Source organism: Erinaceus europaeus, chromosome 9, assembly GCF_950295315.1.
Source record: "Erinaceus europaeus chromosome 9, mEriEur2.1, whole genome shotgun sequence".
Classification (NCBI taxonomy): Eukaryota; Metazoa; Chordata; class Mammalia; order Eulipotyphla; family Erinaceidae; genus Erinaceus; species Erinaceus europaeus.
In genome coordinates, this window is record NC_080170.1 from 29172500 (window position 1) to 29200048 (window position 27549).

The 27549-nt window shown below is 42.4% G+C and overlaps 1 protein-coding gene across 1 annotated transcript in view; it reads left to right on the forward strand.

Moving 5' to 3' along the window:
* Window positions 1-25929, forward strand: part of SLC9A9 (solute carrier family 9 member A9) — a 706212-nt gene extending 680283 nt beyond the window's left edge. Inside the window, exons 15-16 of the mRNA XM_060197560.1 lie at window positions 21703-21808; window positions 24316-25929. Of these exons, the coding sequence (XP_060053543.1) occupies window positions 21703-21808; window positions 24316-24543 (334 nt within the window). The 3' untranslated portion in view covers window positions 24544-25929. The remainder of the gene's footprint in view (window positions 1-21702; window positions 21809-24315) is intronic.
* Window positions 25930-27549: the final 1620 nt, after the last annotated feature.

The following is a 27549-nucleotide window of genomic DNA, read 5'->3' on the forward strand; positions in this document are numbered from 1 at the left end:
ATGTCATTCCCCATAACTTTATTTCTTGCCAACTAAATCACAAATAAGTTGAGTTTTCAGATAATATTTCCCGAAACAAACATTAATTGCAAGACTCATGTTTGGCTACCAAACATTAAGCACTACAGATACAAAAAAAAGGTTGGAGGGGAGAAAAGATAAAAGATTTTTTCTTCAAGATCCTCAGATTCTTAATAGTAAAGTAAATATAGAGCCAAATAATTTTGACATATTGTGATACATGTAATCAGAGAAGTCTGAATAATGAAAGGCCTGAAAGAGCACCAAAGAAGAAATTCTTTAGTTGCAGTACAGGGTAAATCACAAATAGGTACTGTTTGAATTGAGTTGGGTATCCACTACAATTACCTATAAAAAAACAGTACAAATAGTTTTGTTTTCACTACCAGAAATGTCCTTTCTCACGCTGTCTGTTTAATCAAAATAGTTATATTAATTTCATATGAAAGAAGTCCAACATTAGTTTACAACTGGTAATAGATTCATGATGTCACCAGTAATTCTGTGGTCTGCCTGGTTGTTTTGTTTTGCTTTGGTTTGCTTTGTTTTTCATCTACCATTCTTCATATATACTTTCTAGTCACAAGATTAACTCATAGTCCCCAAATGACTGCTCCAAATAGCTCATTCAAATTCCAAGTAAAAGAAGTTACTGGGCAAAATTAATTCTTTCTCTTAGAAGCTTTTCTCGAAATTCTACTCAACAGCTGTCTTCCATTTTGTTGTTGGTTACTCAATCCACTGAGAAAATAAAAGCAACTTCTACTATAAGGGAGAAAGGGAGGTTGAATGTTGAGTGGACAGGTAGCAAATGATTCCACAACTTATTAAAAACAAAAATAAGCAGTCCTCGCTGGAAGACAGAGTGAGAAAGGATATTTCTGGTAGTGAAAACAGAACAATCAAAGATAAAAATCACATAAAGTATCTAGTGTTGGGGGGACTTTAAATAGCCCTAAAAGCCTTCCATGTCAACCTTGTAGATCAGCCTTATTTATTTGTTCACGTCAGTGGATTTTCTAACTTTTAGGTATGTACTATGATAATTGCTAATCACCAGAACACCTGTATTTGGATGGAATTTTATGTGAAACTTTAAGTGAAAAAAGCTAAAAGATAGAAAGCTCTGGTTCAAGGTGTGGTGAAGGAAAACTCTACCATAATATCTATTAGGTGGAGAGTACAGAGACCTAGGAGAGTGTTAAATACAGGTTTAGTGATTTGGAAGGCTGTGGTAATCAATTGATTAGTCTGGAAAGTGGGTCAGAATTAATGGAGAGCAATGAAGCTCTCATGTCTGACCTAGGATTCATCCATGGTGGAGGCCTCTGACCTCACCCCTTGACAGTCAGTAGTAGCAACCGTATGTATGTCCTCCAAATTCTTTTAATAATAAAACAGGTCACACATGTCATTGCTTGTTCTATGGAAGAGGCATATTGAAAAAGTAAAGAATATATAAGGCCTGAAAGACAAAATCCTACAGAAAAAGAGAATCCGCTGCTCACTCAACTTTGGAACTAGTGCTTAGTGCCTCCTCACCAAAACTATTGAACCTAAGTCTCTAAGCTTCCAGTTATACAATCACTTAGACTTTAAGTCAACCAGTCCCAGAAAATTGGGGTCCTAAGGAGGGTCAGTACTGGCCTGTGCTCTCCCTCCTTTCTGAATCTCTTATCTGTCTGTCTGTCTGTTTATACTTCAGAGCTATCAAGATGGCAGATGCTTTGGAAAAGTGATTTGCATAGTCAGAAGCAATCCTAAGGAATGGATCAAGGACTCGTTTTAATAACTCAAGATCAGCTTCTTCTCTAGAAAAAAAATGAAATAGAAAAATCCTATACTCATTAGAATATGTGGATTAGTACTGTAATAACAAACACTTCTAAAACCTTAGTGACCCTCTTACTTAAAGTCTGCTAAGAAGTGGGGTGACCCACTAGGACCACTGGCTTCCATGTGGCCACTCAGTAGTCCTGGCAGCTTTGACCTGTGCTCTAGCATCTTACCTGATGCCTCCTTAGACCACTGCAGAAGGGAAAGAGTCTGAGAGAAGGTTACTTGCTGGTTTCTATGTTTCAGTGTAGATGCAAAACCAGTCACTTGTGAACACAGCTTATTAGCCAGAATTAATCACAGAAACCCACCTACTCCAAGGATGCTGATACACCTGCTTCAGATACCTGGAAGAGCAGAACTACTAGGCAAGATGAAAACCAGCAAGGTCTACACGTAATACACAGTAATAGAAGACATACGGGATGGAATAACACGGGAATGGGAATAGACGTATGTGCATCACACAAGTATTTTTAGTCTTGTGTGTGTATGATTGAACAGATGCTGGAGGATGTCCTGAGTAACAATTATAGAATGTGATTCCAGGTAGGAATTAGAAGTGAACAAGGGTTTGAAAGTGACTGCATCTAAGAGAAGAATGTGCCTAGAGAGGAGAATTAGATTATTTTTGACGTGTGACCTTGCAGCAACAAAGGCCTTTCCTCTTGTTTCCATTCCATCAAAGGAGATAGGTTTCTGATGTCCCTTGAACTGGCTTCATTCGGTGTTTCAAAAATAACCGCAAAGTCACAGACTCTGCTTCCCATGCCAGTAACAAATATCGTGAGTTACAGCTTTAGCAGAGCTGGTGCGTGCGTGCGTGCATGTATGTGTGTCTCCCTGAAAGACTTACAACATGTGCATTCCTCTAAGAAGTTAGCCTAAAGGTCTGGAAGAAAAGATGCCTTCAGAGTATAGGAGAGTTAGAGCAGCTTCAAAGTTAACCTGGGCCCAGAAAAACCCACACAATTATGAGAAAGGGCTGCTTTAAGGTGAGCATTGAAAATCTGAGGCCTAGTGACAAAAAAAAACACCTGCCTTTTGCATAAGTGTATTATTCCTGCCAAGGTGTTCCTGTGTCAGGACTCCCTCACATACGTGCTTGATGGAAATCCCACTGCTCTGAAATGGGGAGCAGTGCCTCCCAGGGGATCCCTGCATGGGGCATGGCTCCAAGGATAGAAGGGAATCTTCCCAGGGAAAAATCGCACTGTCTTTCTTGGGCTACAGCAGCCAGCAAAACAAACATTATGAACTCTGCAGGGTATGTGCTAGTATTTCCTTCGTGAGTAAATTGACTCAGGGATGTTTGAAATATATTTCTAATACTTACATCTTCTCAAGGGACACTAAGATAGATAATGATAATGTTAACTAACACTTACTGTGCATTATGTACTTAGAACTATGCTATTTTTATTTCACTTCATTCTCTCCCGTATGAGGTCACCACTGTCAGCTATTTCCATTTTGTGGGTGATGAAAATGAGATTCAAAGAACTAGGGAAGTTTGCACAGCTGTAGGTAATAAGAAGCAGAACTATGGTTCAAGCCTAGCCTGTTTGTCTCTTTAATGACTACATAATAAGTAGATAAGCAGACGGCTTGGAATTGTTCTGAAGTAACAGAAAGCTATAAGCTGAATTGGGCCCTGCAGAAAAGAAGTTTCGAAGGCCTAAGCCTCGTTAACCCCAAATGTAGCCTCATTTTGTGGACTGTGTCATGGCAGACGGAAGTAGCTAAGTGTTGTTGAGCCAGATGTTGTTGTGCGCGCCCAGCTAGCTCAGTTGGTAGAGCATGAGACACTTAGTCTCAGGGTCGTGGGTTCGTGCCCCACGTTGGGCACCAGATGTTGTTAAGCCAGATGTTGTTGTGCGCAGAGAAGAGAGAGGGGGTCCAGAGGAAACACACATCTTTATTTGCGCTGGCACCTCAGAGTTGAGTGCTAGAGAAGCAGGTTGGGCCACGTGGAGGTAGCGAAAATGGCTGCCTCACGCAGTAAGCTTTCCTGCATCTGAACACCAGAGTGAAGCGCTGGCAAGAGAGTGAGGTGCAGAAAACAAAGGGTTTTTATAGGAGTAGCTTTCACGAGAATGGGAAGGGGGAGGAGTAACCATAGCACTCCAGGATAGGATGATAACTCTCGTGAAAAGTGAGGAGTAACCAAATATCGCGGGGATATAGACAATGTCCTGAGGGCATAACATGGTGGAACAGGCACTCCGAGAATGTCCGAACTCTCGCGGGAACTAGCAGTAGCCTGAGGAGACAACATGGCAGATGTGACTGCATCGGCATAATTTCCCAGCATCATTGTTGGTATGCATGAGACCCCTTCTGTTTCATTTGGTTTAAATCCCCCCTGCTTAACACTATTCTATTTACATAACCACTTCATTCTATTTACATAACCACCATTAACAAGCACCACCCTCCCTCCAGAGCATTAGTGGTTCAGTGATAGAATTCTTGGCTGCTCCACCCCCTCTCCTTGTCACACCCTGATCCTTTCCTTGTCACACTCTGATTTTCACCAGTCACTTTTCTCTCCACCCTCTCTATGTCACATCCTGTTTCCACCCTACTTGGCAAGTATATATAAAGACAGCATTGTGAGTTTTACGGTACCTTGAGTTTAGCTTAGCTCGGCTTAGATTGTGCTGCGTCCTGCATGAATAAAGAGATATTGCCTACAGCTCAACCATGAGTCCCTGGTTGTCTGTTACCTGCCCGTGAAGCCAGCCCGGCGAAAACGACATAGCCCGAATGAAAACAACAGCTAAGATAAAGCTGTGCTGGACCAAGTGGGCACCTCATCCATCAGCACCTGTTCGTTGATGTGAAGACCCAGACATAGATGTAAGGATGAAGTTAGAGAACAGAACAATGTGTCTGCAAGTTAAAGAATGCCAAGGATTTTGGGCTATGACCAGAATAAAGAGAGGCAAGGAAGCAGTCAATCCTGCCATGGCCTTGATCTGGAACTTCCAACCTCAAGAAACTGCAAGAAAAATTATTTTTGTTGCTTCAGGCCATCTTTAAGGCAGTGTGCTCATCACGGCATGTCTGAAAAACAAACACATGTGTCTATTGAAACCTCTGAATAGTTCCCTAACTGGTCTCACTTAGTATCCCAACTCTTCTCAGTGGTGGGGAACCAAGGCAAATAGTTCTCCTTAACACATGAGCAAACTTTGGTCTAGGCTTTTCTTGCTTTTTTTCAATGTGCTTTTTTTCAAAGCAGCCAGTACCCAGCCATCTTTGGTGTTTGGTGGCTTCTCTCTCTCTCTCCCCAGGAAAGCATTGACTACAGTTTCCTACTGAGCTTCAAGGTCCACACCATAGTCACCAATGCAAAGGTGACCTTTCCTGTTTCCCTAAATGTTGACAGTACGTACCCCCAGGAGATCCCTGCACCCTCTCTTGTCTAGGGGAACCTGTCCCCTTTAGGCCCCATTCTTGGGGTCAGTAACACTGGCAGGACTTGGGCAGCACTGTCTGTTCCCATCTTCAAAACAAATTCTGAGGCAGCCAGTAAAGGCTCCAACCCTTTAGGCAACTGAAGGCGACCTTCAGTCAGTGTTGGGAAGAGAAATCAGATGGAAATGTCCCCCTGAAAAGCAGAATAGAGAGTTGAACTGCTATAGCAGTTACTTCTCAGTGTGCACTAGGATGGTGACTATAAATGCCTGGTATCAGAATCACTGTGACAGAGAGAGAATCTAGGCAGCACTGCCTTAACCTGAAGGTCCCCCCAAAACCAATACTCACTCCACGTGGGTGACAGCACACTTTTCCTCCAAGACTGTTTCCAAATCAGCTGGAGCCAAATTAACACTCCACATAGTACAAATGGAATCCACTAGTCCTGAGAGGTAGCAAAGATTACAGGAAATCTGTGTATCTCGCCCATTCTCCAAAGAGAAGAAAATAATAATATGAATAGAAGCTGAAGAATTAAGACTAAAAACAATACACTGTGTAGCTCACAGACGTGAGCTCAGGATGTGGTACATCCACACCCAGGATCCTGCAGGCGACCAATTGCCATTCTGCTCTGCATCATGGAGATCAGTGGTCTTCAGGGGATTGTGCATATGCGAGGCCCAAGAATATGCATTTTAATAAGAACACCAGGAGATGTGGATGCATATGATTAGGTTCCCACACTGGGAAAAAATCCCAGGTTTCAAATTTCTTCTGTATAAGATCCAAGGCTCAGCTCAGATGAACTCTGAGGTTCCCTTCAGACTCTAGTTTCCAATCTCCTCCCCACCCTGCTTATCTTATGTTCACTTTTCCTACTTAAGTTGGATGGCTTTATATCCCCACACCGTCTTTTCCTTTAACCTTTCCAACAAACCCCACTGCCCTATCTATGTCCCTAGATTGTCTATCTAGAACCAAGAAGCCTAATAGTATTATCTGAACATCTGATAGGCAGATTCTATAAATATCACTGATAAAACCAACTCCCAGTGCAAATTTGAGAGCAAGCACTCCACTTTATCAGACTTTAGTCTGCCCTCATCCTTAATTCTTAATCACCCATGACCAAAATTTTCTACCTGGAGGCCTCTCCAGGAGCATGAATGTATTTCAAGGCCTCTGGAAACTCTTTAAAATGTCATGTTCAAGTGCTTGCAAATAATGAGTGCATACAGGCACTTTCTCAGAGATGGAAGACCTAGCCAGGCCGGGGTAAGAGGGTCAGAGGACTCCATCTGAGTCCTCTGGCTGTGACAGTGGAAGTTCTTTAAGCCACAGTATTGGAATCATGAAGTCCCCAGTTAACTTGGGCAGTTCAAACAGAATGCAGCTAGAAACCTAACCAGACTACACCCCCATTCATTAGTAAGAACAGGAGAACAAATAAAATGCCGTTCCTGTGGGATCCAAACACATAGGATTTCAATCTTCCAAACCCCGACACAAAACAGCCAGACCATTCGATAAAAACCATGCACCCATAGACACTATTACAACAAAACTCTTAGCAAGTTTTCTGACTAACCCCAAATTACAAGTGGTAGACAAACCATCAAACAAACAGGTTTCTTTTTTTCTTTTTTTTTTATTTAAGAAAGGATAAATTAACAAAACCATAGGATAGGAGGGGTACAACTCCACACAATTCCCACCACCCAATCTCCATATCTCACCCCCTCCTCTGATAGCTTTCCCACTCTCTATCCCTCTGGGAGCATGACCCAGGGTCATTGTGGGTTGCAGAAGGTGGAAGGTCTGGCTTCTGTAATTGCTTCCCCGCTGAACATGGACGTTGACTGGTCAGTCCATACTCCCAGTCTGCCTCTCTCTTTCCCTAGTAGGATGGGTCTCTGGGGAAGCGGAGCTCCAGGACACATTGGTGGGGTCTTCAGTCCAGGGAAGCCTGGCAGGCATCCTGATGACATCTGGAACCTGGTGACTGAAAAGAGAGTTAACATATGAAGCCAAACAAATTGTTGAGCAATCATGGACCCAAAGCTTGGAATAGTGGAGAGGAAGTGTTAGGGGGATACTCACTGCAAACTCTAGTGTACTTCTGCTTTCAGGTATATATTTTGCAGTAGTTTATGGATACGTGTGCACATAAGCTCTCTCTCACAGAAACTGGTGTATATCTAGGTTTTGGGACTTTGTTAGAAAGTGAACCACCTGAGATGGAATTAGAGTATACTATGAAAGGAAAGGTCTCACCCGAGTAATGAAGCTGAAGGGTTGTCATTCCACACCTGAAGTCTCTGGACACAGTCTGAGGTGAAACATGTTGAGGTGGCAATTGTTGCATTGATTAGGTTGTGATCGGTGGATGCAATATTATTTGATAAGGATTGGGAGAGGCATATGGGAAAGTGGGCCCTATCCAAGGGTTCCAGGACTGGGGGAAGTAGAGGCTCTATAGTGGAGATGTGAGGTTCCTGCTGTCTTAGGGTTCAAAAAGACAATCGATAGTTAATGTTATCATCACATTATTTGGTAATTGGGTTAACTTTGAAAAGTCCTTTTGTTATGGTTTGCTGTACAGCCCAGTATCTTGTATATAGCTGTGCTATTGGTTGCTTCTGATCTACTTGGTCTAGGCTTTTGAGAGAGTCCGCATATCAAATACACAGCCTATATATTAAAAAGACTCAGTCTGTGTTTTAAAAAACTTCGAGACATACAATTAATTTTCCCCCTCTCATATTAATTAACTAGTGATTTATATGACTACATTTTACTAGGAGTGTATATAAACACCATTCCCACCACCAAAAGACTGTGACCCATCCCTCCCACCCATTCCCACCCCCCCACTGGCCCAGGAAGCTGCATGGTTCTGTGCAGGTGGCAGAAGGAAGCACTAGACTCATCTGATAGATCTCAAAGTAGGAGAACTCCTAAATAGCTATTAGGAAATTTGGAAAACAGCTTTCAAATTAGAGTGGGGACAGGTGGGGGCAAGAGGGTATTGCCTTCTTTAACAGTGGAAGGCTCCAGAAAGAAGAGCCATAGGAGTGGGGAGCAGTAAAGTGCTTGGGAACTCTCCAAATGGACCTGCTGGGACTCCTTTCCAAGCCAGGGCCCTAATTCAAGAGATGCTGCCTGGTATGGAATGAAAAGTATGCCGAATCAATACAACAGTGATGAGAGGAAGATCAGGTTGGCTTGGAAGGAAACAAGGCAGAAAATTTTAGAATGCAAGCTACAGTGTTTATAATTCTATAAAAACAATAGACTCAAAAACTTGTGCACCCTGCTCCATTCTATGCACTTGGAAAATCTAATTTTTGTTAGATGCAAACAATAGAAAACAGCAAGTGGAGACTGGAGAGATAGTACAATGGATATAAAAAAAGACTTTCATACCATAGACTGGGGGTATGGATTGGCCTGCCAACACCCACGTCCAGTGAAGAAGCAATTACAGAAGCCAGAACTCCTACCCTAAAAATAATTTTGATCCATACTCCCAGTGAAGGAGAAGGAGGAGGAAGAGAGGTCTCTGAACTCCAGCTCCATCAGGACCAGGAGAGAGAGAAGGAAAAAGGGGGAGGGGGACAGTTGGGTGTAGTAATAGTGTCATGAGTGGCTTGGAGGTGAAGAGAGGACTGAACCTGGAAGGGAAAGGGGGCAATTTTGTACAAATGTAGACAGGTAGTTGTAGAGATGACAGTTAACCCATATCTGCACCTGTAGGAGAACTGCAGTGGCTTGCAATGGAGGAGCTGGGGATACAGAACTCTGGTGGTGGGAACATTGTGGAATTATACCCCTGTGGACATGTAATTTGTGAATCAATATTAAAATCACTAATAAAATTTAAAAAAAAAGACTTTCATACCCGAGGAACCAAAGGTCCTGCATCAATCGCCAGTACCACCATAAGCCAGGGCTGAGTAGTGCTCTGGTAATAAACAAGCCCCACAAGGAATTATAAGAAAAAAAAAAAAAAAAAAACAGAAAGGAGTCAGGCGGTAGCACATCGGGTTAAGTGCAGGGTGGCGCAAAGCACAAGGACCAGCATAAGGATCCTGGTTCGAGCCCCCGGCTCCCCACCTGCGGCGGGGGGAGGGTCACTTCACAAGCAGTGAAGCAGGTCTGCAGGTGTCTCTCTTTCTCTCCCCATCTCTGTCTAACCCCTCCTCTCTCCATTTCTCTCTGTCCTACCCAACAACAATGACATTAATAACTGAAACAGTAAAACAAGGGCAACAAAAGGGAAAACAAATAAATATTTTAAAAAATTAAAAAGAAAAAAAAAAACAGAAGGAACAGAATGACATCCTCCTTACACACAATGAAAGCATGCCAGAAAGATATACCCATAAACAGATCAAAATAAACATTGAGGGACAGGGAAGTTACTCAATAGAGTCTGGTCCCTCGAACCACATGATAAGAGGTGGAACAGTGCTCTGGTCTTTCCTCAATCAGAAAGAGCTGTGAATTTGTAATCACTAAATTAAAGCAAGCTGAAGACATTAATAAATGCTACAAGAGATAAAACAACATAAATCATAACTGTATTCAAAACTGAAATAATTAAAATTTTTCTTTCAAAAAAGGCTCTTTCAGAAATGAATAGTAAATTAGAAGGAATACAAAAGCAAATAAACATAATAGATAATGCTAGAAATAGTAGGTAAAAACAAGAAAAGAAAAGAAAATGTTTACTAATTTTTTAAAAATGGATTAAAAATAGATTCAATATCTATAAATAGCGGTGGGTCCCTGAAAACAAAATGCAAAACAAAAAAAGCAAGATAAATACTAATTCAAAATAACTTTCCTAAAGTAACAAAGCATTTAACTTATTGGGAAGTGCACTGGTCTAAACAGATTATTCACATCTTTTCTGAACCCTGCAGCGAGTGTCTTTAGGTTGTTATCTGGAAATCAGCTGTAGTGGGAGAATTTATACAATGGAAATTGGAAAATGCTATAAACACACTTTTATTTTTTTGGAGGAAAGTCAGTTGTTGAACATTTACCAACATCCACTGTATATCGCCACCCTTGTTGTCCAGAAACCAGGTAACTTGGGGGAAATAGTTGTTTTGAGATCTGAAATAGGAAGTGTACAAATACAAACCTGGAAAGTCTTGCCATCCAGTTGACAAGGAAGCAAACAAAGAAAGATGTGTCCTCCGATCAGGAAGACTCAAGAGTCCATTTGAAAGACTCCCACGGAGTGTCTATTTGACCTTCAAATAGATAACAACTGCAGTAAAGTGCATTTAAGTTCATGACTTCACATCGTTGTTTAAATGACCATTTGATCATCTTCAGAGGATGTAAACTAATTTTTAATCTTGAAAAAAATCAATATATAGATGGACTAAAGCATTTACTCATCTTGCCTTTCCTATTTTGTCAGTCCCACTAGGTATCCAGTAGGACTCATGAAAATTGTCTCTACATAAACTATTATTTCTACCTAATAAAGAAATTTTAAAGAAATAATTAGAATGCCACCATTTGCAACCCCCAGTGAGTAAATAGATATAGACACTATGGATTGGTGGCTGCCAAGATCACAAAAGAGAGAGGTGATGTTCCTGCTTTAATCTTGCCTGAGGGCTAGAATAGACAGGAATCCAATTGTCTCTACACTCAGTAGGCAATTTGCAGGAATGCCAAGAACAGAAAAACATGCTGAGTCTCACATGAGTTTGTACTCAGCAACATTCAAACTATGGGAACTTCACAGATTTAACAGTCTAGGTTCTTCAGTAGATAAACTGCATATGTAATAGTGGAATCTATAGATTAAAATGTTCTAAAGCATTTATAAATCATCAAGAGCAAACTGTAACACTCCAGAGTGTGCACTGAGTGATAGAATGACAAACTCTACAGATAGGTATGACAAACAGGAGAGTAATCCCCTGTGGGGAGAGGGAGGAGATATTTTTTAATTTTTATTTTGTTAGTGATTCAATAATGATTGACAAGATTGTGGTATAAGAGGCATACAATTCCATACAATTCCCACCACCAGAGTTCTATATCCCTTCGGCTCCACTGGGAGTTTCCCTATTCTTTATCCCTCTGGGGATATGGACCAAAGATCTTTATGAGGTCTGGCTTCTGTAATTGCTTCTCCACTGTACGTGAGCATTGACAGATTGATCCATACCCCCAACCTGTTTCTATCTTTTCCCTAGTGGGAAGGTAAGATTCCAGGATGCATTGGTGAGATCATCTGCCCAGGGAGGTCAGGTTGGTGTTATGGTAGCACCTGCAACTTGGTGGCTAAAAAGCATTAAGATATAAAGCAGAATGATTTGTCTAATAATCAGGAACCTAAAGGTAAAAGTAGAGCAGATGAAATGTGGGGTCTTCCTGTTGGAAGGAGCTAGGAAGTCTATTTTAGGTATATTCCAAGGGGCCCATGACTACTAATTTTTGACTGAGCCCAACAACGAGCATGCAGGTGGGCTGAGCGTTGTCTGGGAAGACTGTGTCAGAGTTGAGGACAGGACTAGGAAGCTCGATCAGGGCAGAGAGAAGCTCCCAAATATGGGAAAAGTGTATAAATACCAATAACTATAAACCCCATCAATCTGACCGAGAGCCCATGTCTATTTGTGCTTAGCACAGGAGCCTATGTGACCTCTGCATCCCTGTCAGTCTGAGCTCACATTCCATGGTCATGGCTAGGAACATTCTAGACTGCACTCATTTTGGGGCAAGAGGGAAGAGTTTTGATTAAGATGAGACACTTGGAAGGGACATCAGAAACTAATTTCTGTTTCCTGACTTGGGTTGTGTCCTTGCCATGTAATCATGATTGATTGTGCTGTACAGAGGATCTGCAGGACTTGGTGTAACCCTGATTCATTTTATAACAAAAATATCTTAATAGCAATAAAGTTCTTGCCCTCAGAGGAGCACTGAGACTTAAAAAAAGGATCTGGAGATTAAGACAGTTAGCTTCAAATAGCTTCCCTGGATAGTGGGATAGTTATCATATGTGTAGCCCATGTGGAGGAAGCTGAAGTCTCTGTCTCTCTCTCTGTGTCTGTCTCTCAGATACACACACACACACACACACACGCACACACATATGAAATAGTAAATATATATATTTACTCAGTAATGTATGGATTAATCAATGAACAAATCAACAAAGGAATAAGATATGTGCATGTTGCTATGGAATCTCCATGGTGCCCTAGAGCCATCTTGCATGGTAGCTCACAGTAGATGCTAATCTGAAATATCTAAAGCCAAAACAGATTTTCTGGGAAGTGAAGTAGAAGGGTGTGGTTTGTATATAAGACTTCAAGGGTGGAGCTGGCAAAAGAACTCACTTGTTTAGTGTGCTGCTCTGCCATGTGTGTAACCCAGCTCCCATCCTGGTCCCCACTGTATTGAAGGCAACTTTGGTGCTGTGGTATATTTAGAGCTGTCTAGCTATCTGAAAAAGTCATCCTGGAGTGGTAAAGCACTAGAGATGACTCCCCCCAAAAAGAGTGATAAAGTATGTAAAATCTGGGGTGTTTTCCATGAATTCTATGTATGAATGCTATATAAACAAGACAGCAAAGGAAATAGATCAACTGGTAGAGCTATTGGAACTTGGACACCTAAGGATCCTGGTTTAATCCCCAGTGCCCTGTGAATTGTGATACTCTGATATCTCTCTCTCTCCTCTCTCTCTCTCTCTCCCTTCTCCCTCTCTCTCTCCCCCTCTCCCTCTCTCTCTCTCCCTCTCCCTTTCTCTCTTTCTCTCCTTCTCCCTCTCCCTCTCCTTTTCCCTCTTCCTCTTCCCCTCTCTCTCTCTCCCTCATCTTATGTTGGACCTGGTTTTCTGCAGGAAGGGGGCAGTTTGAGGGTGATGTCACCTCCTCTCAATGATGTGCTTACACTCCTCCACCCACCTGGCACTAAGCTCTGACTCCCTTAGGTGCCCAGCTGGCCCTGGAGACTAGAAAGCTTCCTGGGAAATAGAGATAAGACTAAGTTCAGAAAGAACCTGAAAAAAACCAGTTTACTCATTCCTTGATCTGCAAAATGGGACTATAGTCAGCCCATCACAGTTTTAAGAAGCAAGACGTATGAGAATGCTAACTGAAAGGGTGAGAAACATCCTCCTGAAAACCCTTTACAGAGACAAATGTGCTTTCCTTCTCACAGCTGCACACTGACAAGCATCTTACCCTGATAACAAGACTGTTTATCAAAACCACAAACACAAACACATGCAAATGCTCTTCAGTGGTGCCAAGTCTTCCTCCTCATGCCGAGAAAAGAGGATTCATTAATTCACTCTCAGATGTAGTATCAGCAAGGCTTCATTTTGCTGAGTCAGGCATCGGGCTCATCCTCCAAACATGATGGGAAGGTCCTTAGATAGATTCAGTTTCTGCACCAAATAGACTTTTCTTTTACATACCCTTACCCTAAAAGCAATGGTTCTGTGGGCAAAGAGATCCTGTTCCTTATAGTCCTGTTTAAGTGTTAAACTTTACATGGAGGGAAATAGCTCCAGAGAGAGATCAGAGATCACTGTGTTCTGTGCTTGCCTGATTATCAGTCAGCTGGGGAGACATATAAAAAAATACATATTCCAGGGTAGTCTGGTCAGCATCATGCTAGCATCTGGAACCTGGTGGCTGAAAAGAGAGTTAACATACAAAGCCAAACAAATTGTTGACCATCATGGACAGACAACCCCACCAATGTGTCCTGGAGCACCACTTCCCCAGAGCCCCACCCTACTAGGGACAGAGAGAGGCAGGCTGGTAGTACGGATCAACCAGTTAACACCCATGTTCAGTGGAGAAGCAATTACAGAAGCCAGACCTTCCACCTTCTGCATCCCACAGTGACCTTGGGTCCATACTCCCGGAGAGATAGAGAATGGGAAAGCTATCAGGGGAGAGGATGGGATATGGAGAGATGGTGGTGGGAATTGTGTGGAGTTGTACCCCTCTTATCCTATGCTTTTGTTAATGTCTCCTTTTTATAAATAAATAAATAAATAAATAAATAAATACATTACATATTCCCAGGCCACTTCTCCAGGGAGAAGAATAGAAATCTGACTTTTTTTTTTCTACATCATTTGTTTGTTTGTTTGCTAGGACATAGAGAAACTGAGAGGAGAAGGAGAGGGAGACAGTCAGTGAGAAACCTGCAGCACTATTTTGCCATTTATGAAGCTTCCCCCCTGCAGGTGGGGAAATATGAATTTTTAACTAAAATCCAGGATGATCTTTATGAGAAGACAAGTTTAAGTCAAATTAAGACATAACTTTTCAAGGTTCTCAAATCAGAGATATTTAGAGAGAGCCAAGGGTGTAGGGTGTTAGTCTGAAACTGGGTGGGAGGAAGGGGGATTCTCTTCTAGGCTGACCACCTCACTGTGTGTCTCCCCTGAGCTCTTCTCTGTGCTCAGACTGAACATGGGGCAAGGAAGCTGTGTCTCTGATAAGTGCTCTAATGCCTGTGGCCTGTGTCTCTGATAAGTGCTCTAATGCCATCACAAAGACCCACTCTCATGACCTCTTGTAATCTAATCACCTCTCAGCCCCAAATATCATTACTTTGGGGGTCAGGGCTTCAACATGTGATTTGAGGGTGGGGAAGGGGAATACAAACATGCAGTTCATAACTGAATGCAGCAGATTCTAGCCCCATCAGGCCAGGGAGATAGCTCAGCATGTTAGAACACAAGACTTGCATATCTACAGCCCCAGGTTCAATCCCAGCATCACCTTATGCTAAAGCAAGGTGGTGTTCTGCTTCTGGTGTCTGTTTGTCTGTCTGTCTGTCTGCCTGTCTGTCTGTCTGCCTGGCTGCCTGCCTGTCTGTCTGTCTCATAAAGTTAATAAATAGATAGTAGTCCCCTCCAGGATACAGATGCTTAGCTGCAGAGCCAACCTTTATTCTGAGCTTTTGTTTCTCACTAAAAAGCTATGTGGAAAGTCACATGAGGCAAGCTGCACACCCATTGGTTTGGAGAAATTACAGTAGGTAAATATGATTTTAAAATAGTCAACAAATATAGGTAGGGGAGATAGCACAATGTTCATGCAAAGACTCTTGTACCTGAGGATCCTGAAGTCCCAGGTTCAATCCTCAGCCCCCCCACACCACCGTAAGCCAGAGATGAGAAGTATTCTAGTAGTAAAAAGGAAAAATATAAAAAATAATTAATCAAAACAAACAAAATGAAGAAACCCATGTTACCAAGTATTGGGGGTGCTAATTCTTTTTTTTTTTTTTTTTAGTTTTTTTTCTTTTTTTTTTATTGGGGAATTAATGTTTTACATTCAACAGTAAGTACAATAGTTTGTACATGCATAACATTCCCCCATTTCCCATATAACAATACAACCCCCACGAGGTCCTCTGAATCCTTCTTGGATCTGTATTCTCCCCACCCACCCCAGCGTCTTTTACTTTGGTGCAATACGCCAATTTCATTTCAGGTTCTACCTCTGTTTTCTTTTCTGATCTTGTTTTTCAGCTTCTGCCTGAGAATGAGATCATCCCATATTCATCCTTCTGTTTCTGACTTATATCACTCAACATGATTTTTTCAAGGTCCATCCAAGATTGGCTGAAAATGGGGGTGCTAATTCTGTTGAATACAAAATTTAGCTCTGGGTTCTGCTGACAGCTCTGGTCAGATGAGAAAAGACACCTGCTAATTGCCCATCCTATTCACACATGCTCAGTTCTGTGTAGAATTCTGGTTTTACTTACATCTGCTGAACCAGACTGCTATTCCCAAACTAATGCCCTTTCAAGATGAGAAGCAGCGCTATGTTTTCCCCGCCCCACAGCTCTCCATTTTATCTCAGTGCAGTCCTAGCTTATTAGAAAAGTGAATCGAGCCAGACCAGAAAAATGCCCAATGGGGACTCTCCCTCTCCCAGCTTGTATTAGAACCTGATGAGAAGAAAAACACATTTTTGTAAAATCAGCAGTTGGTTTTTTCTTTTCTAGATCAAAACAGTTTTCAAACTTTTTAATAATTCAGGTAACCCTGGAGATCCAGTTACTTTGCAAACGTTGCTCAGCAATGACTTTCAGTCACTCAGAAAGTCACTGATCCCCTGATTCCAAATCATCTGTCCAGTCAGATGAAGCTTGTGACTCAGCATCCTCCATCCTTCACTGTAAAAGAAAGAAGCAAGCCAGGATGGTAGATATGTCCCTGGTCTTGGCCTAGTTCTGCCATTGACTAACTGGCTGGGTTCCACAGAGCAATATATTAGCCTTCTCAATGCCTGTTGTTTCCATTAACTAAACAACTAATTCTTGAACATCTAAAATGTATCAAGCACTGGGTGCAGGTGAAAGAGCCAGACTTACCCTCAGGGAGACTATGGTGTGGACAAGAAGCTTTCCACACCATCATGTAGCTGATAGGTTTGTACATGTGGCGGGGGGGGGGGGGGGAGGGAGATTGGTGCCTCACTAGTTTGTAACATAAAAGCAAAAAATTGAATATATGAAGAAACAAGTGAATAAAGGGGACATAACATAATGGTTATGCAAAGAGGTTCTCATGCCTAAGGCCCCGTGTGGAATCCTCCACACCACCTAACATGATTCATTTAAGCTGTATCCAAAATGGGGTGAAGAAGGTGAATTCATCATTCTTAATAGCTGAGTAGTATTCCATTGTGTATATATACCACAACTTACTCAGCCACTCATCTGTTGTTGGACACTAGGTTTTAGCTACTACAAATTGTGCTGCTATGAACATAGGTATACACAAATCTCTTTGGATGGTTGTGTTTGGTTCTTTGAGATATATCCCTAGGAGAGGAACTGCAGGGTCATAGGTAGGTCCACTTCTAGCCTTCTGAGAATTCTCCAGACTGCTCTCCACAGGGGATGGACCAACTGACTTTCCCACCAGCAGTGCAGGAGGGTTCCTTTTTCCCCAAAACCTCTCCGTCATGTGTTGCTGCTATCTTTTCTGATGTATGACAATATCACAGGAGTGAAGTGGTATCTCATTGTTGTCTTTATTTGTATTTCTCGGACAATCAATGACTTGAAGCATTTTTTCATATGTCTGTTGGCCTTTTGGCTCTCTTCTATGGTGAATACCCTATTCATATCCTCTCCCCATTTTTGAATGAAGTCATTTGTTTTCTTGTTAGTGAGTTTGGTGAGCTCTTTATATATTTTGGTTATTAGCTTCTTGTCTGATATATGGCATGTAAAGATCATCTCCCAATCTGTGAGGAGTCTCTTTGTTTGGGTAGTGGTTTCTTTCGCTGTGCAAAAGCTCCTCAATTTGATGGAGTCTCATTGGTTTATTTTTGTCTTAGTCTCCTTTGCAATTGGATTCATATCACTGAAGATGCCTTTAAAATTTAGATGGAATAGAAGTTCTGCTAATATTTTCCTTTAAGTATTTGACAGTTTCTGGTCTAACATCCAAGTCCCTGATCCATGTGGAATTTACTATTGTGTTTGGTGAAATATAGTGGTTCAGTTTCATTCTTCTGCATGTTTCAACCCAATTTTTCCAACACCATGGGTTAAAGAGACTCTCTTTTTCCCAAGTCTGAGCAAAGATTAGATGTCCATAGGTGTGGGGGCTTACTTCTGGGTTCTCAATTCTATTCCTCTGGTCAGTGTGTCTATTCATGTTCCAGTACCAAGCAGTTTTGATTACATGGCCCTATAATACAATTTGAGATCTGGGAGTGTGATACCTCCACTTCTGTTCTTTCTTCTCAAGATTGTTTTGGAAATTCTAGGTCTTTTCTGGTTCCAGATGAATATTTATAGCTTTTGTTCTATTCTCCTAAAAAAAAAAAATTAGGTGGGATCTTAATGGGAATCACATTAAATTATTTTAACCATTTTATTTGATGTGTTATGTTGTCCCTCTCTCAGTACTTATTAATCCACTAATCACACTTGCCTCCGATTGACTTGTGTCTAAGTAAAGTACTTAAGAGTAAGGTACTTAAGAGTTAAGGTACTTAACAGTTTCAAATCTTCACAGTTGTTTCAATGTTATCTCAACCCCTGAGGTGAAGCACAGTGGCTGTTAAACCTTCTTATGTTATTTATCATCCTTGAAGGCTAAGGAAGCCTGAGGACTTTTTAACTATTAGTAGTTTTTTGTTTTTTTTAGCTTAGTCACTCAAGAGATAAACCAGGGTGGGGAATAGACATAGATAGCACAGTGGTTAAGCAAAGAGAATCCCACACACCAAGGGTCCAAATTCCTGAGCCCAATCCCCCATTCCACCACCAGCCAGAGCTGAACCAAGCAGCTCTGTGGCCCTGTGTTTTGGAATAAATCCTGATTTCTGAGGAGATTATTCACCCTTTTTCCTAATTTATCAGGATGATGTGAAAAGGCTCCTAATATATAACCACACCTCTGGAACACTGGGAGTGTAGATTTTCTTCTGAGTCACCCAGCCAGTTCTCTGCCCCGCCCCCCCATGCTATTCCAGTTCCTGAGGGACAACAGCAATGGAGACACACAGTTGTAAATTGGTGAGGTTTAGGTGACTTCCTTCAGCAGTCTTTTTGTTGATAAAACTCAGACCAGAGGTGGTACACCAACTGGAAAACTCCCAGACTGGTAGCAGCCACTCCCAAGTATGTACAAGCTTTTAGCCCCAGGAATTTCTCCTTATGCCCCTCTCTGTCCATGCTAACACACATCTTCACACTCACCCATGGCTTGGTGGGTTCCTAAAGTAATCCTAGTCCTATCTGGTTACATTCTCAGGTGATCCTCTTTGCTATTCCTAGTTGATGAGAAATAGCAAAATGCAGCCGCTGCTACTCCATGGCCACTACTTTCATTAGATTTTAAGCCAGGGCATGCAAAATTCCCATGACTAGGGCTAAGAGCTGGAGAAGAATTTAAACAAGAGAGGAGCTGGAGTATGCTTGAGCTTGAACTTGCTAACCTTTAGGAAAACTTGATTTGAATCTTTGTGTCTTTTTCTATTTCCTTGAATAGTAACTTATAATTTTCAGTATACAAGTCTTTCACTTCTTTGGTTAGGTTTATTCCTAGATATTTTATTGTTTTTATTGCTATAGCAAAAGGAATTGATTTCTGGATTTCTTCTTCTAACTTAATGGTAGCATAAAGGAATGCCACTGACTTTTGTATAATTTTGTAGCCTGACATCTTACTATATTGCCTGATGATTTACAAAGGCTTCCTGTTGGATTCTTTAGGTTTGTCTATGTATACTATCATGTCATCTGCAAATAGGGAGAGTCTTAGAATCTATTGCCAGTATACATACCACCCCCTGAGTAATTTCCTTTATTATAGATTGATCACACCTCCACAGAACACACATTATCTGGCAGGCTCTAGACAATCCAAGATACTGAGGAATATAAACAGCTCTATGGGCACCATGGCTGTGGCTGGTGCTATTTAAATCAAAATTACCAGTTATGCTAACAGTGAACAGGGTTTATTCAGAAACAGCAGAAGAGAAGGCACATTGGAGAACATGTCCATGGTGAGACCTATAGGCTCTTCCCCAAATCCAAGGTTAAGGAACCCCTTTATAACACCTCCCCAAAGAAGGAGAAAAGAGCATCACTTCTGGTGGGGGCAGCAAGGCATGCTGGGTCTGAGCCTGTGACTCACAGAGACTGAAACAGCAGAACAGCCAACATGGCAGACTTTCATGCCTGAGGTTCTGAGGTTCCAGGTTCAATCCCCAGTACCACCATAAACCAGAGCTGAACAGTGCTCTGGTTGGTATCTCCCTATCTCCCTATCTATCTCTATCTCTTTTATAAATAAATGTTTTTTAAAATAGCAGGTAAGAGTTGAGACATACTTCTCTCCTCTCTCTCTCTCCCCCCCTCTGTGTGTGTGTGTGTATGTGTGTGTGTGTGTGTGTGTATGTGTGTGTGTGTGTATGTGTGTGTGTGTGTATGTGTGTGTGTGTATGTGTGTGTGTGTATGTGTGTGTATGTGTGTGTGTGTATGTGTGTGTGTGTGTATGTGTGTGTGTGTATGTGTGTGTGTGTGTGTATGTGTGTGTGTGTGTGTGTGTGTGTGTGTGTGTTTGACTCTCTCTGTCTCTGTCTGTCATCTGTCTCTATCTGAAAAAGTTAACTCAGAGCAATGAAATCCCAGCAAAGACAAAAAATAAATTTTTAAAAAGGTGAAACCCTGCCATTCACAGACCTGCCTACGCACCTACGCAGCCCCCTCCTCACATGGAAACTAGACTATGTTCATGAGCATTTTCTGCTATGTCACTCCTTTGGTGATGAACGGTTTGAAGCTAGAGGCAACCAGATTCGTGGTCTCCAACAGACTATGCTCTGTCCCCACACTCAGAGCATTCTGGGAAAGGCAAAGCAGTGCAGTCCAACTGTGGGCAGACTCCAGAGAACTAGCTCCAAAAGCTGCTCCATCCTGAGTGCCTGGAGATATTGATGAATCTTCACAAACCAACAATAAGCCAACACTTGACTGTTTTCCCCATTTTTGCTTTCCCTGTTTATTATAGCCTTTCAAAAAAAAGAAAACTCAATGAGGTGAAATATTCTTCTGCAGAGGAAATAACATAAAGCTTCAAAGTTGTTTTTGATGGAAGGTTGAAATTATGCCACTATTTTTCTTTGAGTGGATTTTTTTTTTTTTCCTTAAGTAGAAGGCATCCAGAACAGCCTCTAGGGATTTGATATTGATGGATGTGAAGGAAACATAATGGCATGAGATGAACAGGTTTTCCTTTAACTTGTTGGAGCAGTTTGGGATGAAGGGAAGAGAAAGGCAGGTGCTAGGCAGTGGAATAAACCGGGAACCCACCCATTTACATCAGTTTGTATAGAGACTCATTGTTGTACGAAGTTTAAAGTGGTTGCGTTAAACAATGAAGAAATAAAGTATTTTGAAAAACAGTCTGTGCTCACCCCCCCCCCAACCACCCCCACCCCCAGTGCTAAGCTAACTGAACAGTTTAGGAATTTTACCTCTTACTTCATTGTAGCAATTACTGTTGGTTTAAGATGTGTGTGCAGTTTTAAGGAAAACTTTTGTTAAATGCAATTCTACAGAACGTATTCTCTAAGTGGATGAGGTGTGAACTGGAGGGAGGGAAGAGAGAGGAACATGGACACCTCACTGAGGCCAGCTGGTCAACTTGCCACTTCTTCATGACTGAAGACTGCCGGGAGGGCCAAGAAAGTATGCAGAGTGAAAATTATAAACAGCCATTTCTGTAGGCCAAATTGCCTCCTCAGTGAGGGAGTAGGGGATTTCGAGATGAACATAACAGCCTCTTCCACTGTTTGCGAGGGTTTGTGCTGTGTGAGAGATTCAATCCTAACTCCCTTTCGGCAAGTATCCCTTAACAGGCCTGGCAGATATCTGAAACCAATTTTAACCCACTCTGGTCCTCCACTGACCGCCACATTACCTGAATGGTGTGGTCCAATTTCCAGACTGCTCACCAGTCCTCAGGCCTATGGGGTGAGTAGGGGCCCCGAATGGCTGGGAGTGGGGGGGGGGCATTGGGGAAAATAAAGGAGCCTTGGGAATATTCCTTCTCAGTAGTTTTTAAAATTCATTGCTCCAAGATTGGTAACTACTCGCTTTAATATTTTATTTATTTATTTTAATGAGAGATACAGAAAGGAAGACGCAGAAAAACACCACCACACTGCTTAGCTCTGACTAATGGTAGTCCTGAACTGAACTTGGGACCGCAAAGTCTCAAACATGATAGTCTTTTGCCATTATGTTATAACTATTATGTTATCTGAGATTTGTAACTATCATATACATAGTAAAGTCATTTTCAAATTTAATAAGCAGCAGTATGCAATCAACTTTACATTCTGATAAGAGGTTGTTTTTTAGCTTAATATATACAAAGTAAACTCTGTCTCCATTTTTTTTTAATTGTCGAAAGTTTTGAAATCGTGGATTGTCATTCACTGACAAAGTTTAATCAGTTTAGTTTTATTTTATTATTATTATTATTATTTAGTTTTATTTAATTATTGTACCTGGACTACAAAGCAGCATTCAAATTATTGTGAAATAAAGCAGGGCTGGAGAAATGGTTCATTTGGATAGTGCACTGCTTTGCTACATGCATGACCCACGTTCAAATCCAGCCCCCACCACATCGAAGGAAGCTTTTGTTCTGTGGTCAGTTTTATACACTATCTCAGGAAGAGAGGAAGAAAGAAAGGAAGAAGGAAATAAAGAAAGAAAGAAAGAAAGAAAGAAAGAAAGAAAGAGAAAGAAAGAGATAGAGAAAGTAAGAGAGAGAGAAAGGGAGTAAGAAAGAATTTAAGTAATAATAAATTAATAAAAATAAAAATTATACTCTAAGAAGCATTTATCACCTCTTTTCAGTTGTTGCTGATGGAGGACTATTCTTCTCAAATTACAATTTGTTATTATCACCAATATCTTTAACCACAAAATGAAATTTAGAAAAAAAATAAAAGAAGTCATATGTCCTCACAAAAAGAAAAAAAAAAAAAAGCTGTGTTTTCAGATTCTGGCTATTAGTCCTGAGCATTTTTCTTTTTCTTTTTTTTTTTTAATGTTTTATGTTTATTTATTTTCCCTTTTGTTGCCCTTGTTGTTTTTTATTGTTGTTGTATCTATTATTGTTATTTATGTTGTTGTTAGATAAGACAGAGAGAAATGGAGAGAAGAGGGGAAGACAGAGAGGGGGATAGAAAGATAAGACACTTGCAGACCTGCTTCACTGCCTGTGAGGCGACTCCCCTGCAGGTGGGAAGCCGGGGGCTCGAACCCAGATCATTACACCTTATGCTTTGCACCACCAGCACTTAACCTGCTATGCTACCACCTGACTCCCAGGCCTGAGCTTTTATCACTCAAGGGAGTAGAATGCAGGGGGAAAAAATAGACTAAAAAGAAATTAGAATTATTACCAGCAAACCACAGTGTCAGGAACTGGAGAGGAGCAGGGGCTCAGGGCTGTGGCATACTTCAGGTTGACCAGCAGGCCACCCCCATGAATCCACCGAGAACAAATAATTCAGATGTGCCTGTTTGCTCTGGGTGAAACAGCCAAAGGCAATGATTCTGAGTATGGTCCCCAGAACAGAAGCCTGGGAATCACTGGGAGTTTGTTACAAATGCAAATAACCAGGCCCTGCCTCAGACTCTATGCTGGGGGCTCAACATCTGTGCTTTCATGAGCCTGCCTACAAGCTCAAGTTGAAAACTACTGACCTTAGCTCATTCTACAACTAACCTGTATGACCTTCCCACAGCCGAAAGAGCTCAGTCAAAACCTTCGAAGTCAACACCTTCATTCTGTCTTTCAGGGGAAGCTTTCCTCTCTGAAAACCACACAGACCTTATGTAGTTCATTCCTCTTGTCTGCTAGGATGACTTCCAACCCTTCTAGCCTTGCAGTGCTCACCCTAACAAAAACTGCCAGTTTGTCAGAAAACTATGCAAAAAAAAAAAAGTGTCATGGTTTACCCAACAGCCCAGTTCTATGAAGACACACTTTTCAAATAAGGGATTACAGGCACAGTTTTTTTTTTCTTTTATTTGTTTGTTTTTAGAATATAGTGATTCTCTGAATGTGTGGGGGAAAGTTTGTGACTCATGATGGCAGTGTTAAAAAGTCAGCACTGAGAACTGGTCTTTGTTCTGAAGCCACAAGCCTTTGCTAACTCCTAAACCAATTAGGCAACAGTTAAACCCACTGACTCCTTTTCACTTCCTAACCCAAGGATCAGCTATACCAATTCTCACCTTGAACTGAGAGATTCCTCAGGCTGGTATCAGGTGGATTGGGTGTTTAAAATTGACTTGGGAACATGCTTCACCATGACCACAGAGATGACACAGGGGAAATGAAACTTCAGTCACAGAAAGACAAGGGAGGAAGAAAAGGGAAGCAGGCACCCCACTGACTCACACTGAAATGATCTCTCTCTCTCTCTCTCTCCCTCCCTCCCTCTCTTTCTAAAATCCAGGAGAAGCTCAAAGAGGACGATATAGAATGTATTGTACACCAGGATGAACTAGCCATGACTTACCAGGAGCAAGCCACCTCCCCCTGCAGCCCTCCTGCAAGGCTGGGGCTGGACCAGAAAGCTTCACCCCAAACTCCGAGCAAGGAAAACATTTATGAGGGAGACCTGGGCCTCGGAGGTTATGAGCTCAAACTGGAGCAAACTCCAGGTCAGGCCCAGCTGAACTGATGGGCATGCGCAGTGCAGATGTGATCCCAGGGCTGCAGGGCTCACAGAGATCCCTGAATCTCACTGGCGTGGGCACAGTGCCCAAAAAAGGCTGGGGAGGCAGCGGTAGCGGCTGCTGGCGAGAACCCGAACTTTATCTCACGGGCCTCTGCTGCCTGAAGAAAGGAGAACTTACTCGCATTCCTCTACATTATGCAACCAAACTGAAGCTTTTGACAGCAGGCTTTTTTTTTTTTTTAATTAATGAATTGGGCGGGGACGGGGGCGAGGGTGGGGGAAGCCCAGCTGCCTGAGGGAGGATGGAACAGATGTGCTTGTGTCTGCAGGCTGTTTCTTCTCTTGACTCCGTGCTTCGGGCCCTTCGTTTCCCTTCTGGATTTTATTCTGCTCATTAGGAAGAGTTTAAAAATAAGAGGGTGTCCCTGAGTGTGAGTGTTGTTCCCAAGCAGAAGTGTATGGCCACTTATGTCATAAGGGGGACATACGTTTTCTCTTCTGATGCCCAGCACTCTCACTAGCCAGGGATGAATCCAGAGAAGTGGCCAGGAGCCTGGCCTTAGGAAACCCCTGCTGCACTGGCCTCCATTTCTCATGCTTCTCCCACAGGATGAAGGGGCTAGTCACACCTGTGTGCGCCTGGCACAAAATGCCACTCCCCAGGGAAAGCCACTCTCTTCACACTGTGGTGTCAGGGAAGAATGGACCTCCCTGTGCTGGTTTGCATGTGAGTTCCTTCTTGGCTCTAGGCTTTTCCCCTCTGAGCACTGGGTGATGAGGCTCCGCAGCACAAAATGTTCCAGGAGACGGTCCAAACCCACCTTCTTTTGCAGCTGGCACCAAGGATTATTAAGGCATCAGCAGCAGGAGCAGCAAGGGTGGGGCCTGGGGTGCGGGGACCAAACAGTTTCAGGTGTCCTCCTGTGCATGGCGTGGCTCCTGGTGGCCCTCATCAGAGCCACGGACACAATAGCTTTGGACTCAGCTGCATGACCTGTGCCTTTTAAGCCATAAAGATACCTCAGGCCCAGCTTCACTTGAAATCCATATGTTAAACTAGACTCTGCAAAGCAAACTCCAGCCCCAGGTACCCAGGCTCCTACGAGTCTGCTTCTAAGGAAGAAGAGGAAGTCTGCCTTCCTTGGGCCCAAAGCTTGGAAGGAAAACTTGCTTTGCTGACCAACTGCCCAGCCTTAAACCTAACTACAGAGGTGCCCAGCACACTGCAAGGCACAGCCACTTTCTTGCTTTCCTGATAGTAGAATCCAGGGCCCAGAACTGTTTATATACTGCTAAGTTATATCTGATAATTCCATTGCCATAAATATGGCAAATGATGAAGCATGAAGTTTTCTAATTTGACTTAATTCTAATAAAACTTTGTTGCAAGCACTGGCTAATGCTTTACTTAAAGCATGTCCTGTGTTAAGTGATGGTTCTAAACTCTGTGTCCCAAGTACCAGGGAAAGCAGACCCTGAAAGCTCATCTAAAGGGATAAGGTAGTGGCACACCTGGGTAAGCACATACATTACGATGTTTAAGGACCTGGATTCAAGCCCCTGCTCCCCACCTGCAAGGGAGAAGCTTCTCATGCAGTGAAGTAAGTCTGCAGTTATCTTTCTTCCTCTCTTCCTATCTACCTACCTGTCCCCTCTTAATTTATGTCTTATCAGATTTAAAAAAACAAAAAGAAGGGGAGGAAAAAAAGAGAGAAAAAATAGCTTCCAGGAGTGGTGGATTGATTGTGCAGGCATCGAGCCCTAGCAATAACCCTGGTGGAAAAAAAAAATCAAGCTCATCTAAAGATCTGTCTGATGACCCAGACCAGCCAGAGGAACTGATACAGCAAGTCTGAAGGAAAGAGAATGACACTGGGGTGGGAAGACACAGCCAGGAAGCCTAAGCCAGGCAGAGTGAAACCGCCTCCATTCACACCACAAGTGACCAGAAATGATGAAAAAAATTCACAGATGGAGGCACTGGAGTAGAGAAAAAGGGAAATGAAAGAAAAAATGAATTTGGCATTCTACTTTTCTATGAGGAGACTTTGGTGGTTTTGTTTCCTACCCTTTGGGTGTAGAAAAGCACACCAAGATGAGAGCAGCCCCCATACCCCAAACAGACACAAATCAGCGGGAGCCAGAGTGGTGGGAAAGAAGAGGGCTAAGCACTCCTGATGGTAATGAGGTGGGTGAAGAATGGGAGCACATAACTCAGCCAGCTGAGAGGACGCAGCTGAAATAGCCTGCAGCCACCCGACCCCTAGCAAAGTCCTCGCCCAGCTTAGGAAAAGTTCTCTGCAACCACACATCACAGGCTCTTTTCTTTATTATTATTATTATTATTATTATTACCTTTATTTATTTATTGGATCGAGACAGACAGATGCTGAGAGGAAGGGATAGAGAGCAAGACACCTACAGCACTGTTTCATCACTTGTGAAGCTTTCCCCCTTCAGGTAGGAACAGGGGTTTGAACTTGGGTCCTTGAGCATTGTAATATAAGCACTTAACCGGGTGTGCTACAACTCAGCCCCCACAAACCATTTTTCTCAGAGAATAAGAGGTCTTTCTCTGAGAAGAAGAGGTCCAGACAGGACCAGCTTCCTTTCTTCTGACTCAGCTGAAACCCAGAGGCCAGTAAACCAGTCATCAAACCAAACTGACTCTACTCCGTCTGTGAAGGATGATAACCTGTGTTCGGAAGGAGTGCTCACTGCTTTGACTAGCAGCATCAGCAGTATTATTTACTGCTGGCCAAGGTTCCTGTCGTTATTAGAGCTTGAAATAGGATCCTAATTAGTTAGTTGACTTGCTTCTCCTATGAACTCACCATGTGGACATCACATGTTCACCCAGTTACACAGATGAACTCATGGGCAGGATCTGAGCTACCACCTCCATGCCCCTCCCCAGTCTCTCTAACACCCCCCTCCAAGATGGGTGCATGTCTGATCAGGTGGGCAAAACAATCAGGCTCTTTGTTAGCGAAGTCTAGAATGTCTTCA